This window comes from Protomyctophum parallelum, assembly GCF_964188405.1.
Source record: "Protomyctophum parallelum genome assembly, chromosome: 3".
NCBI lineage: Eukaryota > Metazoa > Chordata > Actinopteri > Myctophiformes > Myctophidae > Protomyctophum > Protomyctophum parallelum.
Window position 1 is genome coordinate 5,177,306 of NC_139698.1, and position 17,258 is coordinate 5,194,563.

At 47.1% G+C, this 17,258-nt stretch overlaps 1 protein-coding gene across 1 annotated transcript in view; it reads right to left on the reverse strand.

Moving 5' to 3' along the window:
• Positions 1 to 17,258, reverse strand: part of tg (thyroglobulin) — a 74,885-nt gene that overhangs the window by 49,867 nt on the left and 7,760 nt on the right. The window contains exons 4-23 of the mRNA XM_083761363.1: positions 16,973 to 17,182; positions 15,450 to 15,612; positions 13,499 to 13,605; positions 13,214 to 13,357; positions 11,464 to 11,661; positions 10,821 to 10,945; positions 10,534 to 10,568; positions 9,448 to 9,595; positions 9,348 to 9,402; positions 7,725 to 7,921; positions 6,017 to 6,431; positions 5,539 to 5,586; positions 4,645 to 4,887; positions 3,742 to 3,870; positions 2,984 to 3,061; positions 2,740 to 2,855; positions 2,273 to 2,384; positions 1,852 to 2,013; positions 799 to 993; positions 1 to 119 (exon numbers count right to left, since the gene is read on the reverse strand). The exon at positions 1 to 119 is cut by the window's left edge and continues 9 nt beyond it. Of these exons, the coding sequence (XP_083617489.1) occupies positions 1 to 119; positions 799 to 993; positions 1,852 to 2,013; positions 2,273 to 2,384; positions 2,740 to 2,855; positions 2,984 to 3,061; positions 3,742 to 3,870; positions 4,645 to 4,887; positions 5,539 to 5,586; positions 6,017 to 6,431; positions 7,725 to 7,921; positions 9,348 to 9,402; positions 9,448 to 9,595; positions 10,534 to 10,568; positions 10,821 to 10,945; positions 11,464 to 11,661; positions 13,214 to 13,357; positions 13,499 to 13,605; positions 15,450 to 15,612; positions 16,973 to 17,182 (2,999 nt within the window). The remainder of the gene's footprint in view (positions 120 to 798; positions 994 to 1,851; positions 2,014 to 2,272; positions 2,385 to 2,739; positions 2,856 to 2,983; positions 3,062 to 3,741; positions 3,871 to 4,644; positions 4,888 to 5,538; positions 5,587 to 6,016; positions 6,432 to 7,724; positions 7,922 to 9,347; positions 9,403 to 9,447; positions 9,596 to 10,533; positions 10,569 to 10,820; positions 10,946 to 11,463; positions 11,662 to 13,213; positions 13,358 to 13,498; positions 13,606 to 15,449; positions 15,613 to 16,972; positions 17,183 to 17,258) is intronic.

Genomic DNA, 17,258 nt, shown 5'->3' on the forward strand with positions numbered 1-17,258 from the left:
ACAGACAGCAGTGATGAGTCTCTCTGTGAGGTTGGAGCTGATGGAGGAACAGGACTGATGGTCGTCTACAGAGAGAGACATCTCTGCTGTAGAACGCACTGTCTGGAAGGCCTGGAGTCCTGTATGTACACACACACACACACACACACACACACACACACACACAGACACACACACACACACACACACACACACACACACACACACACACACACACACACACACACACACACACACACACACACACACACACACAGACACAGACACAGACACAGACACAGACACACACACACACACACACACACACACACACACACACACAGACACACACAAGTTTTTGGATTTTGATGACGTCAAACGATGGAAGCAAGCGTTGGCTATAGCGACGGGACGCTAAAATACGTTAAATATAATTAATTCTGGATCCATAGAAAGCAATAAAAGGCGATCATTCTGGTCTTGTCACAGCCGGGTGTATAAGCTCTTTATACGAGATTTCTCATGGATTTGGCATGGATTGTGTTAACCCATTCTGGGCGGGAAGTGGGAACCCATTTTGGTGTCAGCATCATGTTATGCTTTAGCTATTGAAAAATAGCAGACCTACAAGCTCGTAGCGCGCCACCGAGTGGCGCGCTATGAGCTTGTAGGTCTGCTATTTTTGAAAAATCGAACAGCGACTGACATTTTTTAAATCCGATCTCAGGTCAGAATGGAAAACTGTCAGGATATAGAAGACATTTTTTAGAATCTGATCTCAGGTCAGATTGTGTTACGGTTATAGGGTCAGGGTCTTACTCTGACACGCTGCGGCCAGCGGGGGGGTGTTCGCGTCCCAGCGCTGGTCCTCCAGCGCGCACAGGAAGCTGCCGGCAGGAAGCAGCGCGTTCCGGTAACCACGGTGACAGACGAGGTCGCAGCTCTGCCTGCCGCCCGACGGCGTGCTGCAGAGCAGTGCACCATGGGTAATGACGGGGTGGGGACAGGCGGGTCCTACAACGAGACAAAGACACATGAAAGACAGACTGTGAAAGACTAAAACTATGACCAAACTACTACCTTTTTTCGACTACCTATATAAACAATAAAAAATCACACCCGTGTGAACTGAGTGGTGCAACTCCCCTCTCCCCCCCCCCCCCCTCCTCTCGTCTCTCTCTCTCTCTCTCTCTCTCATTAGCAGGCAACAGGCAGCACTAATACTATCTCTCTCTCTCTCTGTTTCTGGCAAACAGCGCCCCTACTGGTACTAATAGCCATATACTCGTGCTCATGGCCACATAGGTGCACACAGACATTGCTGGTTGTAGGAGCACCACTCAAAAATAAGCTATTATGACTCGAGTTGTGACAAATCATGACAACAAACACAATATTTTGGACCAAACTAATAATTACAAAGAAGAAAAACAACAAAAAAAGTGTTGTAACCTGTCGTTTTCTTCTTCTTTCTACGGTACGCACGGACATTGCTGGTTGTAGGAGTGGTTGCACCACTCAAAAATAAGCTATTATGACTCAAAGCTGAGACTAAATATGTTGATCATTTCGTCAACAATTGAAATGTGACGAATTGAGAAGAGATCCAGTAGAACTAAAAGGCAGGTTATTTTTTCTTCGGTTCTGTTCAGGTGTTGAGCTCGGCCCAATACACAGTAGGTACATTTAATCGACTAAAATCTTATGATATTTAGTCGACCAAATCTAGACTAAAACTAAAACTTTGCAGGTAACTAAAATATGAGTAAAAAGTGGAATTTGATCCAAAATACTAATGACTAAAACTAAATCAAACTTTGCTGTCAAACTCAACACTGCATGCTGCTGACGTTCTGGGGGGAGGAGACTCACGGTCACATGACATGGGTGCGTTGGCGCTGGCCCTCCTCCTGGTCCCGCCCACTTCCTGTCCGTCCTCTGACACGCACCAGCAGGAAGTGATGTCACACTGGAACGGGGCGAAGCTTCCGTCCGGCCGGCAGAGAGCGCCCCGCAGCTCACACCAGCTGGGACCTGAGGGGGGGGGGGGGGGCACACACACTGACCAGTCACTGACCTGAGTGTGATGTCACAGCGTGTATGTGATGATGTCACAGCGTGTATGTGATGATGTCACAGCGTGTATGTGATGATGTCACAGCGTGTATGTGATGATGTCACAGCGTGTATGTGATGACGTCACAGCGTGTATGTGATGATGTCACAGCGTGTATGTGATGACGTCACAGCGTGTATGTGATGATGTCACAGCGTGTATGTGATGATGTCATACATGTGAGTTGTCCTGCAGGGTCGAGGGTCGCGGCCTGCAGAACGTCTCCCGTCAGAGGGTTGACACACCAGCCTGCAGCGCCCTCTGTCTGCAGCACGGAGAACTGACCGCTCTGCCAACAGAACACAACAAATCACAATGGTATGGAACGCCCGTTCTTCCACCATACCTCCTCACAGCGTGCGTGCATGTGTGCGTGTGTGTGTGTGTGTGTGTGTGTGTGTGTGTGTGTGTGTGTGTGTGTGTGTGTGTGTGTGCGTGTGACACATACCTCCTCACAGTGTGTGTGTGTGTGTGTGTGTGTGTGTGTGTGTGTGTGTGTGTGTGCGTGCGTGTGACACATACCTCCTCACAGTGTGTGTGTGTGTGTGTGTGTGTGTGTGTGTGTGTGCGTGTGACACATACCTCCTCACAGTGTGTGTGTGTGTGTGTGTGTGTGTGTGTGTGTGTGTGCGTGTGACACATACCTCCTCACAGCGTGCGCTGTAGCCAGTGGTATTATGTCCATCAGACGTGATGTCAGAGCCTTTCAGCCAACCAGAGAGCAGAGTGTGGACACGCCTCCTCTGACAGCGAGACAGACCTGCGGGATGCACACATAATGAGTGTGTGCGTGCGTGCCTGCGTGCGTGCGTGCGTGTGCGTGCGTGCGTGCGTGCGTGCGTGCGTGCGTGCGTGCGTGCGTGCGTGCACGCATGCCTGTAAACTTACACTTAGGCAGAGTTTTGGAACGGCTGGTCAGAGATTCAGGGATGTACTGTCCATCTTCATCAACACACCAACACTGACCTACACACACACGCACACACGCACACACACACACACGCACACACACACACACACACGCACGCACACACACACACACACACACACACACACACGGAAAACATAACTTTTCTTACGTTTCGTTCTTACAATACCACTATAGAGCGTTGCAGTCCCGCCCCCTTTCATGAGGACGCCAGGCCCAGGAAATGAATCCCAATGCATTTTCAAAAAGTATTTATTTAAAGACCTTTTAAGCATCGTACGAAGCCAACTGGAGTCGTGACAAATCATGACAAACAAACACAATGTTTTGGACCAAACAAATAATTACAAAGAAGAAAAACAACAAAAAAAGTGTTGTAACCTGCCGTTTTTTTCTTCTTTCTAATTATTTGTTCAGCCCGAAAAATTGTGTTTGTTGTCATGATTTGTCACGACAAAGAGTTGTCTTTGTCCGCGGCGTAAACGTCTTTAAATAAATACTTTCTGAAAAGTCTATGAGGAACATGAACGGGAATTTATTTTCCGGGTCTCTCGAGGGGGCGGGGCTGTGACGCACTATAGTGGTGTAATGGTATAGTCTATGGAACCTGTGCTATAGGGGTGTAATGGTATAGTCTATGGAACCTGTGCTATAGGGGTGTAATGGTATAGTCTATGGAACCTGTGCTATAGGGGTGTAATGGTATAGTCTATGGAACCTGTGCTGTGGTGACACTGCGTGCTGAGCCAGTCTCCTCGTTGGTCACACTGTGGCGTGTACGGCTGGTAGCCCGCTGGCCTCTGGCTCTCTGCCACGCTGCCATCTCTACGCCAGTACCACTGGAGAGCTGCACACACACACACACACACACACACACACACACACACGTCACACACACGCACGCACGCACGCGCGCGCACGCACACACACACACACACACACACACACACACACACACACACACAAACCATATCACGATGTGACACATTGTGAGCTTGTAGAGATCGGCTATTTTCAAACGATTTATGCACATTTGAAAACTTGAAACGGGGCTCTGCATAATCAGTACTTTTTACTTTTGGTGCTTTAAGTACATGTTGACGCCAATACTTTTGTACTTTTAACTCGAGAGTAGGGATGCCGCCGATTAATCATCGTAGTCTCCGAAATGGATTTTAATATTTCATAATCGAAAATCAAAAAATAGCCAAAATATAGGCTAATAAGTAAGGCTGCATGATATATCGAACATGTACCTTCATCAGAGTGGAGAATATAAGTATAAATGAAGTTGAGCAAAGCCACTATACTCTTCTCTGCCCCTCTCTCTAACAGACACAGTTAACGATGGCTTGTTAAGTGCCTGCCAGACAGACAATCAGATGAAATGAAGGCAGGTGTAGAGTAGAGTGTAGATGTAGACTAGTGAACTGAACATGTTCTCTTTATATCAAGTACTTCATACCAGCCCCTTATGAAACTACTTCTCCCCAAATCCAAATGGATTTCATCTTCCATCCTGAATGGCAGTAACTAGCACTTTTACCTGTAACAGAATATTTCTACATGGCAGTATATTGATTTTAAAGTAAAACAATCGAGTTATTTTCATGTGTCTTACTGGAGTAGGCGGCCAACCGCAGCGCCGATCCGGATTGGCTCAGCAGCAGCCGGTCGAATATCCGCGCCTCCTCCGCCCCCGATTGGCTCGCCAGGAGCTCCTCCTCCCCGGTCAGACGCAGGCCCTCGGCCAATAGGAACGCGTATCCCAGAGGGAGGCGGTTGGAGGCGTTGGAGAGGAAGACGATGGTCTCTGCTTCCTGTCTGAAGGCGGTGACCTCGGCCGACGCCTCGGAGCACAGCGCTGCAGGAGGAGAGGACAGGAACTGGATTTAACACATTCTGACCTGAGATCAGATTCATACCAGGTTTCCACTGGACACACACTGGTCTGATTAACCCATTCTGACCTGAGATCAGATTCTAAAAATGTCAGTCGTTCTTCGATTTTTCAAAAATAGCAGACCTACAAGCTTGTAGATCTGCTATTAATCATACAGTTATTATCTAATAGAGCTTGTAGATGCCAACCAAGTGTAAAATCAGACATTGCGTCGAGGTCCACAAAAAAATAAAAATAAAATGTGGCAGACCAGACCAAAATCAACTGTAGATTTAGTTGACCAAAAATCTTAGACGACTAAGAGCTTTTTAAGATCACTAAAATATGACAAAAGATTATGACATTTAATTCAAACGTCTATGGGCTCTATCTCGTTTATCCCTAAACTTATTAGCCAGATTTTACTATTTTGAAAAAAACATGTTTGAAATGAGCTTGTAGATCGGCTATTTGAACAATTTTAAACTGTTTTTTTTTATAGTAAAACATGGCAAAAGAGTTTAGGGACGAGGGGTAAGGTGGTGACAGATAAAAAAAAAAGAATCTAAATTCGCTGTCAAAAGTAAAACTGTGTGTACAAGTAGAACCAGATAGAGCTTTAATGGGACTGACCTGGTCTGTTCTGAAGGTTCTGGGTCTGGGTCTGGGTCGATGCTGGGCCTGCAAACAGATACAGTAAAGAAAGAGTCAGCTGATCTCTCAACAACAGATTCCGAGATGCAAATTCAATGGAAAGTTCTTCATTTGGTTGGGGGGCGGTGGTTTCCCAGATTGGCTAAAGCTAACAGTGTTCATTTCTTATAATGAAGATTTATTTGTTTCCTATAAATTAACAAATTTCGGTTTCAGTATCAGCCAGCATGCATTTGCATTTCCAACTCCAGAAGCAAAGATTTGAGTAAAAAAATGTCGCTATAAAAAAACATAGATTTACAGATTTTATTAACAATAAATAAAATAGCAGATCTACAAGCTCATATATGAGCTTGAATATCTGCTCTGTTTTTGGAATATCCAACACTAAACATCTAAAAAAATAATGACTTCCGCGGTTTGTATAACGGATCAAATGCAGTGTAAAAAAACCCACAGGTGAGAGCAGCGCCCCCTGCTGCCAGAGCGCTCGTCCTGCTGCCCGCCGCGTCCACGCAGAAGCACCTGGCCCCGCCCCCGGCGCACTGCAGCGGCAGGAAGCCGCCGTCCTCCGCCGAGCATGCTGGGACATGGAGTTCTGCCCCGGCGGCCATGGCGCTCTTCGCCCGCAGTGCCTGCGCCCGCTCCGCCTCGCAGCGGGACGGACAGCGGGCGCCGGGCCGGCTGCCCGCGGCGGCCCGCGACGCGGCCACCTCGCGGCCGCTGAGCGGGTCCACGCACCAGCACTGTGCTCCGTCACACTGGACCTCCCGGTAGAGACCGCCGGGCGCGCAGCTCGGCACAAACATGGCCGCCGACGTCGCGTCTTGGATGCCGACGCCGGAGCACGACCGCAGCAGGGGGGTGAGTACCTTTTGGAGAAAAGACCACGATTTATTGATTAGCTATAAAGTTTCTAAACTTAGACCGCAGCACGGGAGTCAATACCTTGGAGCTGAGTCGGTGATTTATTGTTTTTATTTCAACTAACCATAACAATTTATTTAAGCAGTAAAAGCCACGTTGAGAATAAAGTCTCTTTTACGAGTGTTAATTAACTGGCCAAGAGGCTAAATAATGTTACACAGCTCTGCCAGTACCAACAGATACAGGACCATAACATATACAGACGTTTAACTTTCATACACACAGTCACACACACTACCTAGGAAGCTCAAGGAGAAACACGGAGTTACACCACTCACTTCACACGGGTGTGATTTTTAAACCCACTAGGGGGGGTGACAAAAGTCAATTTGATTCTGGTCTGTTTGTCTGTAGGTCTGGTCGGTAGGTCAGTAGGTCTGTAGTTCATTCCTAACCTGACTCCGCCAGAGCCAGCTTCACAATCACATTTGTTTCACAACGTACTTCCGTCTGGGATATCTGTTCTGTAGCCCAATCGCTGAAGAAAGCTGTCACTTTTTTCAAGCTACTTGGCAGGTTATTGGTTATATTACCTGCTCCATAGAGGCAGAGTCAGAGCTCCTCAGGCCCAGCTGAGAGTATTTATTACCTGCTCCATAGAGGCAGAGTCAGAGCTCCTCAGGCCCAGCAGAGTGTATTTATTACCTGCTCCAGAGAGGCAGAGTCAGAGAGTATTACCTCCTCCAGAGAGGCAGAGTGCGAGGTCCTCAGGCCCAGCAGAGTGTATTTATTACCTCCTCCAGAGAGGCAGAGTCAGAGCTCCTCAGGCCCAGCAGAGTGTATTTATTACCTCCTCCAGAGAGGCAGAGTCAGAGCTCCTCAGGCCCAGCAGAGTGTCTGTATTACCTCCTCCAGAGGGGCAGAGTCAGAGCTCCTCAGGCCCAGCAGAGTGTATTTATTACCTGCTCCAGAGAGGCAGAGTCAGAGCTCCTCAGGCCCAGCAGAGTGTCTGTATTACCTGCTCCAGAGAGGCAGAGTCAGAGCTCCTCAGGCCCAGCAGAGTGTCTGTATTACCTGTTCCAGAGAGGCAGAGTGTGAGGTCCTCAGGCCCAGCAGAGTGTCTGTATTACCTGTTCCAGAGAGGCAGAGTCAGAGCTCCTCAGGCCCAGCAGAGTGTCTGTATTACCTGCTCCAGAGGGGCAAAGTCAGAGCTCCTCAGGCCCAGCAGAGTGTATTTATTACCTGTTCCAGAGAGGCAGAGTCAGAGGTCCTCAGGCCCAGCAGAGTGTCTGTATTACCTCTTCCAGAGAGGCAGAGTGCGACGTCCTCAGGCCCAGCAGGGTGCGTCTCAGAGCATGGAGGAAGGCCGGGGTCTCCAGAGTCCTGCTGACCAGCAGCACCAGCTGGGTGTTCTCCTCCTTCCCGTCCTCACCACTCGCTGCAGCCAGCTGAGCCAACGCTCCTCTCTCCCCCACCGTCCCACTGAAGTTCAGGGCTGCGGGAGGCCAAGGTTTACATCGTTAAACACCGTCCCGCTGAAGTTCAGGGCTGCAGGAGGCCAAGGTTTACATCGTTAAACTTAATGAGAAGAAACCACCTAAATACAAAATGTTTCAGGAAAACCTTTTTTTTTTAATTGAGGAAAAGAATAAGGAATTTGAAACAAAGCAAAATAGGCTACTATTGGCCTCATCAAAGAGGTGGTGGAGTTTGCTGCTTTAGCAGACAGTTTGAGAGGGGGTGGAGTTAGCTGCTTTAGCAGACAGTTTGAGAGGGGGATAGGTGGTGGAGTTAGCTGCTTTAGCAGACAGTTTGAGAGGAGGAGAGGTGGTGGAGTTGGCTGCTTTAGCAGACAGTTTGAGGGTCCAATGGAGTTTGGGATCCACTTTTTGCTACTTTTCATTGGATCAATATTTTCGAAACAACACACAGACATAATGATAAACGGTGTTCAATAGCACTGATTTAAATCTAAAACCTAAAAAATGGAGTTCGGTGATTTCCTCCCAACAGCAACAACACCCAGAGTTGACAAGACATTGTAGTGAAACTGAATACTATAGGCTTTGTCGCCCTAGTTGTATCTTTTAAGTGGATATTAATTCAGATGCGTTACATCGCATGCAAGGAGCAAGCATTCTGATGGCGACATCACGCAAAAAAACTGTCCTGAGATGTTGGAGCATCGGCCAATTGCATTGCGACGTAGCCCGAACCAATCAAATTAATTAGTATCGTGTAGATCTCAACCAATTAAAGGTGTTTTGGTGCACGGCGCGTTGACGCTCGTGGTATGTCAGGACAGTCTCATTGGAGATTTCATCGTTCAATCGCTCGCATCGCTGGCAGTGTAGATGAGGTGTTAAAGGAGAATTCCATACTGAAAGGCTTTCTTACCTTTATTTGTAGTTGTTACGTCCCCACAAAAGAGGTCCAGGTGTTATTTTGTGCAAAAGCTCCTTATTGGCTATTTCCCCTACCATAATAAGCCCTAAATGAACTGCATTGAATTGAATGGGGCTATGGGGTGTTGTGCTAATTCACTCTTTTCCATCGCTCAATATTATTTTTTCTTTGTATATATCCTCTCTTCATAATGTAAATAATATCCCAAGCGGCACACTTTACTACTTATTTCGATGGAAATAAGCGAATTAGCACAACACCCCATAGCCCCATTCAATTCCCATTCAATTCAATGCAATTCATTGAGGGCTTATGGTATAGGGAAAATAGCCAATAAGGAGTTTTTGCACAAAAAAAACACCTGGACCTCTTTGGTGCGGACGTAACGACTACAAAGAAAGGTAAGAAAGCCTTCTAGCATGGAATTCTCCTTTATGCCCAAAAATCGTAAAAAAAAATTGTGAACATAAAACTAAATAAAAACTATGAACAATGGCGTAAAAACTATACGACACCTGCAGCGTTCTTGAGGAACTTTCCTCCGAACAGGTTCTCCTGGAGGCGCTGAGGGGAGGAGGAGGAGGAGGAGGAGGAGGAGGAGGAGGAGGAGGAGGAGGAGGAGGAGGAGCGGGCCAGAGCCTCCAGCGCCAGGCCCACGGAGGGGAACAGCCCGTGGAGGACGTCGGACAGGCCCGTCACGACGGACGGAACCACGGGAGCTCCAAGGAGGTCCTGGACGGGCTGGAGGAGCTCAGAGCAGGAGCTGGACGGAGGTATGGAGCCACGGTTATTATGGTTCACCCAGAGTCACTAAATAACCCAAAACTAAAATAAAAAATATATAATAATAATAATAATGATGATAATCGTTAACCGAACTAAATTAAAACTCAAATAGAAAACAATAAAAAAACAATAACTAATTGAAACTGTATTGTGTGTACAAAACTAACTAAAGGTTTTAGTTTCTCCCATTATCTTTTTTTTAAATATATTTTTTATCCCACGATTTTGTAACCCATTTTCACCCCTGTGTCAATCATCTAATGTGATCCTGGGCTCTACACACCCTCCGCCAACCTGGGGAGAGCAACGGACTTAACTCATGCTTCCTTCATGCTTGAGTGTCCAAGTTGCTCCTTTACACCTGACAGGGGGGAGTTTCCCTGGTTGGACGTAGCGCGTGGAAGGAACACGTTATTCCAACCAGTTCCTTTCCCCTCCATCAGGCGCCCCGGCTGGCCAGGGGGAGGCAGTTTAGAGACCAGGATTACTGCATGTTTTTGTGAGGGTACCTACCCTAGGGGACACGGGGAGAACATGCAAACTCCACACAGAAAGGCCCTTTCGCCAACCCCGCCTTCGGGTATGGGCACTGATGGCGCGGAGTTTCTCCCATTATCAACTGCACCTGAATATATATATTTTTTTAAATTGTATCTTTAGTTTGACATTTTTATTACACATAAGACCTTTTTTTATCCTGCACTTGACGAATAACCCAAAGTTTGAAGAAAGAAAAACCTAAAACGAATAAAAAACTAAATTTAAACACATTTTAAACTAACACACATCAGCAAAAACTAATACCAATCAGCAAACCCGCTCTAAAAGCGAACTAAAACTAACTGAATTAGAAAAAAAGGAAAGAAAAAGTCAAAACGAACTAAAACTATAATGAAAAGTCCAACTAATTGTAACCTTGATGAGGAGTCCGGGAGGCCAGAGGAGGAGGAGGTTCTGCTGGGCGGTTCCACCGGGCCAGAGGAGGAGGTTCTGCTGGGCGGTTCCACCGGGCCAGAGGAGGAGGTTCTGCTGGGCGGTTCCACCGGGCCAGAGGAGGAGGTTCTGCTGGGCGGTTCCACCGGGCCAGAGGAGGAGGTTCTGCTGGGCGGTTCCACCGGGCCAGAGGAGGAGGTTCTGCTGGGCGGTTCCACCGGGCCAGAGGAGGAGGTTCTGCTGGGCGGTTCCACCGGGCCAGAGGAGGTGGTTCTGCTGGGCGGTTCCACCGGGCCAGAGGAGGAGGTTCTGCTGGGCGGTTCCACCGGGCCAGAGAACAGCCTGGAGAGAGCCTGGCGCCGCTGGGCCGGACACGACCGGGCAGAACCGGCATCTAGACATCACAATATGAACACACCTCATCATTCAGGACACGACGCAGAACCTGTGGAATGCTATGAAACAGGCCTGAAAACCTTCCTGTTTCGGAAGGCCTTTTTGTGTTGAACTGTCGCTTTGCACTGTTTTTTTTTGTTAACCCTGTTTTTAACCTTCTATGATAGATTATATGTTTTTAACCATGTAGCACTCTGGGATTCCGAATGAAAAGTGCAATATAAATAAAATTAATTATTATTATTAACCCATTCTGACCGGGCACCCATTTTGGTGTCGGCATTATGTTATGCTTTAGCTATTTAAAAATAGCAGATCTACAAGCTCATATCGCGCCACCGAGTGGCGCGATACGAGCTTGTAGGTCTGCTATTTTATGAAAAATCGAAGAGCGACTGACATTTTTTAGAATCTGATCTCAGGTCAGAATGGGTTAATCAGACCAGTGTGTGTCCGGCAGAAACCTCGTATGAATCTGATCTCAGGTCAGAATGGGTTAATGGTTCCGCTGCTCACCACAGTCCACAGAGTCTCCGTCGAGCCGCCGTGATCCAGGCAGCTCGGTGCCCGTGGCGGGCTCCACGCACCAGCACTGTCCTCCTGCCTGCAGGCACTGCCTGGCAGAATACCGCCCCCTGCTGGACTCACACTGTGGGACGTACGCACCGGACACCTGCTCTGCTGCACGCCGCTGGTCCTCACACGCCGTGGGACCTAGGAAACCACAAGGAACCATGACTGTAGGAGCTAGGAAACCACAAGGAAGCATGACTTTAGGACCTAGGAAACCACAAGGAACCATGACTGTAGGAGCTAGAAAACCACAAGGAAGCATGACTGTAGGAGCTAGGAAACCACAAGGAACCATGACTGTAGGAGCTAGGAAACCACAAGGAAGCATGACTTTAGGACCTAGGAAACCACAAGGAACCATGACTGTAGGAGCTAGAAAACCACAAGGAAGCATGACTGTAGGAGCTAGGAAACCACAAGGAACCATGACTGTAGGAGCTAGAAAACCACAAGGAAGCATGACTGTAGGAGCTAGGAAACCACAAGGAACCATGACTGTAGGAGCTAGGAAACCACAAGGAAGCATGTCTAGGAGCTAGGAAACCACAAGGAAGCATGACTGTAGGAGCTAGGAAACCACAAGGAACCATGACTGTAGGAGCTAGGAAACCACAAGGAAGCATGACTGTAGGAGCTAGGAAACCACAAGGAACCATGACTGTAGGAGCTAGGAAACCACAAGGAACCATGACTGTAGGAGCTAGGAAACCACAAGGAAGCATGACTGTAGGAGCTAGGAAACCACAAGGAAGCATGACTGTAGGAGCTAGGAAACCACAAGGAAGCATGACTTTAGGACCTAGGAAACCACAAGGAACCATGACTGTAGGAGCTAGAAAACCACAAGGAAGCATGACTGTAGGAGCTAGGAAACCACAAGGAACCATGACTGTAGGAGCTAGAAAACCACAAGGAAGCATGACTGTAGGAGCTAGGAAACCACAAGGAACCATGACTGTAGGAGCTAGGAAACCACAAGGAAGCATGTCTAGGAGCTAGGAAACCACAAGGAAGCATGACTGTAGGAGCTAGGAAACCACAAGGAACCATGACTGTAGGAGCTAGGAAACCACAAGGAAGCATGACTGTAGGAGCTAGGAAACCACAAGGAACCATGACTGTAGGAGCTAGGAAACCACAAGGAACCATGACTGTAGGAGCTAGGAAACCACAAGGAAGCATGACTGTAGGAGCTAGGAAACCACAAGGAAGCATGACTGTAGGAGCTAGGAAACCACAAGGAAGCATGACTGTAGGAGCTAGGAAACCACAAGGAACCATGACTGTAGGAGCTAGGAAACCACAAGGAACCATGACTGTAGGAGCTAGGAAACCACAAGGAACCAGGGCTGGAATGGGACAAAAATTCGGCCCGGTCATTTTCGCATGAATTTGGCCCAGACCGGCCCACCACAACCAGCGTGCAGATCGTGGGCAGTGACCTCTCCTTACAACGCTGTTTTACCGGATTTTGCGTTATAACACCATAAAACCACCATTACCCTTGGCTTTCCATGCCATGCACCCCCTAGAAGGCGTTTGCGCACCACAAAGGGTGCACAACATGACGCAGCACCGTTTTGGAAACCCCTGGACTAGAGCCTTACATCTGAAGAGGCCGGTCAGGGCCAGTCTGAACTAGAGCCTTACATCTGAAGAGGCCGGTCAGGGCCAGTCTGAACTAGAGCCTTACATCTGAAGAGGCCGGTCAGGGCCAGTCTGAGCGCCAGCAGTCTCCTCTGCAGGACTCTGTAGATGTTGGTCTGGGAGAAGGACGGACCCGAGCTCAGCCCTCTGAACGCTGTGTCGTACACCTGGGAGAGCAGCAGCTCCACACCTAGGGATGGAGTTTGATTGATTGATTGATTTATTGAAGTATACAACTCAATACAAAAAACTGTTAACTCATTATAGTACCTATTTGACTTCTTTTAACAAATATAGCCAAAGATGTTTTTTTTTTTTTTACAAATTGTACCTGTATTGTCCATCTCTCTGCCTCTGCTGTCAGAGCAGTAACAGTAGGACGAGACTGAAGGGAAAGCTCGTCGGAAATTGCTGAACGTCTCAAAGGCCTCTGGAAACCTACGCACACACACACACACACACACACACACACACACACGCACACACACATACACACACACACACACACACACACACACACACACACACTTAAAATTCTTCTGTAATCTCTACGTACGTACAGTACTTATGTAGCCTACAGTGCATCTGTCTGTAATCCATGTGACTCGAGAACCGTTCGCTGCCCTACCGACTTCAATTTTGACACACACGTTCCACACCACCTGCAGGGGGTGCAGTGCCCGGCCTCGAGTCGGTCGCATACACGGTTGTTCAGAACCGCCAGTACGTTGCATAGGGCCCAATTGGAAACAAGACCACAACGACTTTTTTTGTTGTGCTAACCTGTTGAAGGAGTTAATATTCTGAGAGTGTGTGTTCACTAGTGAACATGTTGAAGGAGTTAATATTCTGAGTGTGTGTTCAGTGAACCTGTTGAAGGAGTTAATATTCTGAGAGTGTGTGTTCACTAGTGAACCTGTTGAAGGAGTTAATATTCTGAGAGTGTGTGTTCACTAGTGAACATGTTGAAGGAGTTAATATTCTGAGAGTGTGTGTTCACTAGTGAACCTGTTGAAGGAGTTAATATTCTGAGAGTGTGTGTTCACTAGTGAACCTGTTGAAGGAGTTAATATTCTGAGTGTGTGTTCACTAGTGAACCTGTTGAAGGAGTTAATATTCTGAGTGTGTGTTCAGTGAACCTGTTGAAGGAGTTAATATTCTGAGTGTGTGTGTTCACTAGTGAACCTGTTGAAGGAGTTAATATTCTGAGTGTGTGTTCACTAGTGAACCTGTTGAAGGAGTTAATATTCTATGTGTGTGTTCCCTAGTGAACCTGTTGAAGGAGTTAATATTCTGAGTGTGTGTTCACTAGTGAACCTGTTGAAGGAGTTAATATTCTGAGTGTGTGTTCCCTAGTGAACCTGTTGAAGGAGTTAATATTCTGAGAGTGTGTGTTCAGTGAACCTGTTGAAGGAGTTAATATTCTGAGTGTGTGTTCACTAGTGAACCTGTTGAAGGAGTTAATATTCTGAGTGTGTGTTCCCTAGTGAACCTGTTGAAGGAGTTAATATTCTGAGAGTGTGTGTTCAGTGAACCTGTTGAAGGAGTTAATATTCTGAGTGTGTGTTCACTAGTGAACCTGTTGAAGGAGTTAATATTCTGAGTGTGTGTTCACTAGTGAACCTGTTGAAGGAGTTAATATTCTGAGTGTGTGTTCCCTAGTGAACCTGTTGAAGGAGTTAATATTCTGAGTGTGTGTTCCCTAGTGAACCTGTTGAAGGAGTTAATATTCTGAGAGTGTGTGTTCAGTGAACCTGTTGAAGGAGTTAATATTCTGTGTGTGTGTTCACTAGTGAACCTGTTGAAGGAGTTAATATTCTGAGTGTGTGTTCCCTAGTGAACCTGTTGAAGGAGTTAATATTCTGAGAGTGTGTGTTCAGTGAACCTGTTGAAGGAGTTAATATTCTGAGTGTGTGTTCACTAGTGAACCTGTTGAAGGAGTTAATATTCTGAGTGTGTGTTCACTAGTGAACCTGTTGAAGGAGTTAATATTCTATGTGTGTGTTCCCTAGTGAACCTGTTGAAGGAGTTAATATTCTGAGTGTGTGTTCCCTAGTGAACCTGTTGAAGGAGTTAATATTCTGAGTGTGTGTTCCCTAGTGAACCTGTTGAAGGAGTTAATATTCTGAGTGTGTGTTCACTAGTGAACCTGTTGAAGGAGTTAATATTCTGAGTGTGTGTGTTCACTAGTGAACCTGTTGAAGGAGTTAATATTCTGAGTGTGTGTTCCCTAGTGAACCTGTTGAAGGAGTTAATATTCTGAGTGTGTGTGTTCAGTGAACCTGTTGAAGGAGTTCGTCAGGTCCAGCTCCGCTGTGTCCGTGGTGTTGATGAACTTGCACTGCACCGGCAGGAAGCTGCCGTCCTCCTCCGAGCACTGAGGAGGAGACCGCCCCCTGTTGGCGTGGAGGAAACGCCGCGCTCGCACTTCACAGCTTCCGGGACCTACGGCAGGGAGTTCAGAGGTAGGCTATATTAACTCGAAATCCTTATGTTGCGCATGTCATAATTATGAGGTGAAACCTTTGCAAAGAAATATAGGCAAACAGTCAGCCAAAATAGCTGATCTACAAGCCACAAGATCCCAAGTTAAATATATTGTGTGCCCTCAAGCATCCCAATTGACCATTTGCAGACCGCGGCCATCTTGCCATCAGAGTGTGGAAACACTCGTTTTCAGTAGAACTATGTCCTGCTGAATCCTGCATTATGTGCACATTCAAAACAAGTGGTACGATGCAGGTCAGTTGAGTGATATGATCTAACGAGCACTTACAAACTGCAACGCTTATAAAAAATAATCACCTGCGAGGACTGAAAGTATAGCTCATAACATACATGTCTACAGTGGACTGTTATGAAACACTTTGAGGATAGAAAATGGAGGATAATTAAATGAATGGGCTGTAAATATAGGAAGTTGCACCTTGTTAGCACCTTGCCATTAACTTATGGTAAGTTGGCCGCGGTGTGCATAATATGGTCCATATAGGACTCCCCTAAAGGACTCCCCAGCTTTGAGAACTCACTCGTTTTATGTACAACAAAGCATCAAATGAGGTTAAACTGGCTGAAGTTACATTATACAACGTTTCAAGGAAGCAATCTCATCGGTTGAAATAGCCATCTATAGCCGTGCTTAAACGAGCTTGATGGAATATGCCAAATAAGAGTCTCGCATGAAGATCAGTGCCGGTTGGGTGGCTACTGGCTAGCGGATTTCACGGGACATTTTCTGTTGTAGCCTACTGGCTACAAGCTACACAGAAAATGCACAGAGTGCATTTTCTGTGTAGCTTGTAGATCTATGAGCTTGTAGATCTGCCATTTTTGAAAATCGTGAAAACGTGTGTCATGTGTTTGCTCCTGGGGGGTCCCTGGAACAACATATTTTCAGATAGGGGTCGACCTACACATACATAATAATTCTGGGGGTCCTTGACGTGAAAATGTTAGAGAACCACTGACACAGAAACACAGGGTTTTAACCCTGTGAGAACCACTGACACAGAAACACAGGGTTTTAACCCTGTGAGAACCACTGACATAGAAACATGGGGTTTTAACCCTGTGAGAACCACTGACATAGAAACATAGGGTTTTCAGAAAACTGTCAGGATTTAGAAGGCATTTGTAGAATCGGCCTTGGGTCTAAAATGGGTTAATGGCACTTCTGCTTAATGGTATAGCCAATCAACATTGTGAGCTTGCAGATCGGTTATTTTCACAGAAAACACAAGACAGTATATAGCAATAATAATAGCATAGAGAGTCTATGAAAGTATAGCATGAGTATTTGTCGTACAGTTTTCAGGCCTGCCGTTCTGTCGGGTTCCGTAGAGCTCCATGCCGTCCGGGTCCACGCACCAGCACTGACCCGCGGCGCCGCGGCGGTCACACTGGACCGCCGAGAACTCCCCCGAGCGCTGCAGGCATTCTGGGAGCCACGCGCTGGAGCCGGAACCGGAGACCTCGGACAACACCGCCTGCCTCTGCTGCCTGCAGAAAGACAGACCTGGGAGGAGGAGGAAGAGGAGGAGGAGGCCATCGAGTGAGTAGGCGGCGGTGGCTCAGGGGTAGAGCTAGTTTTT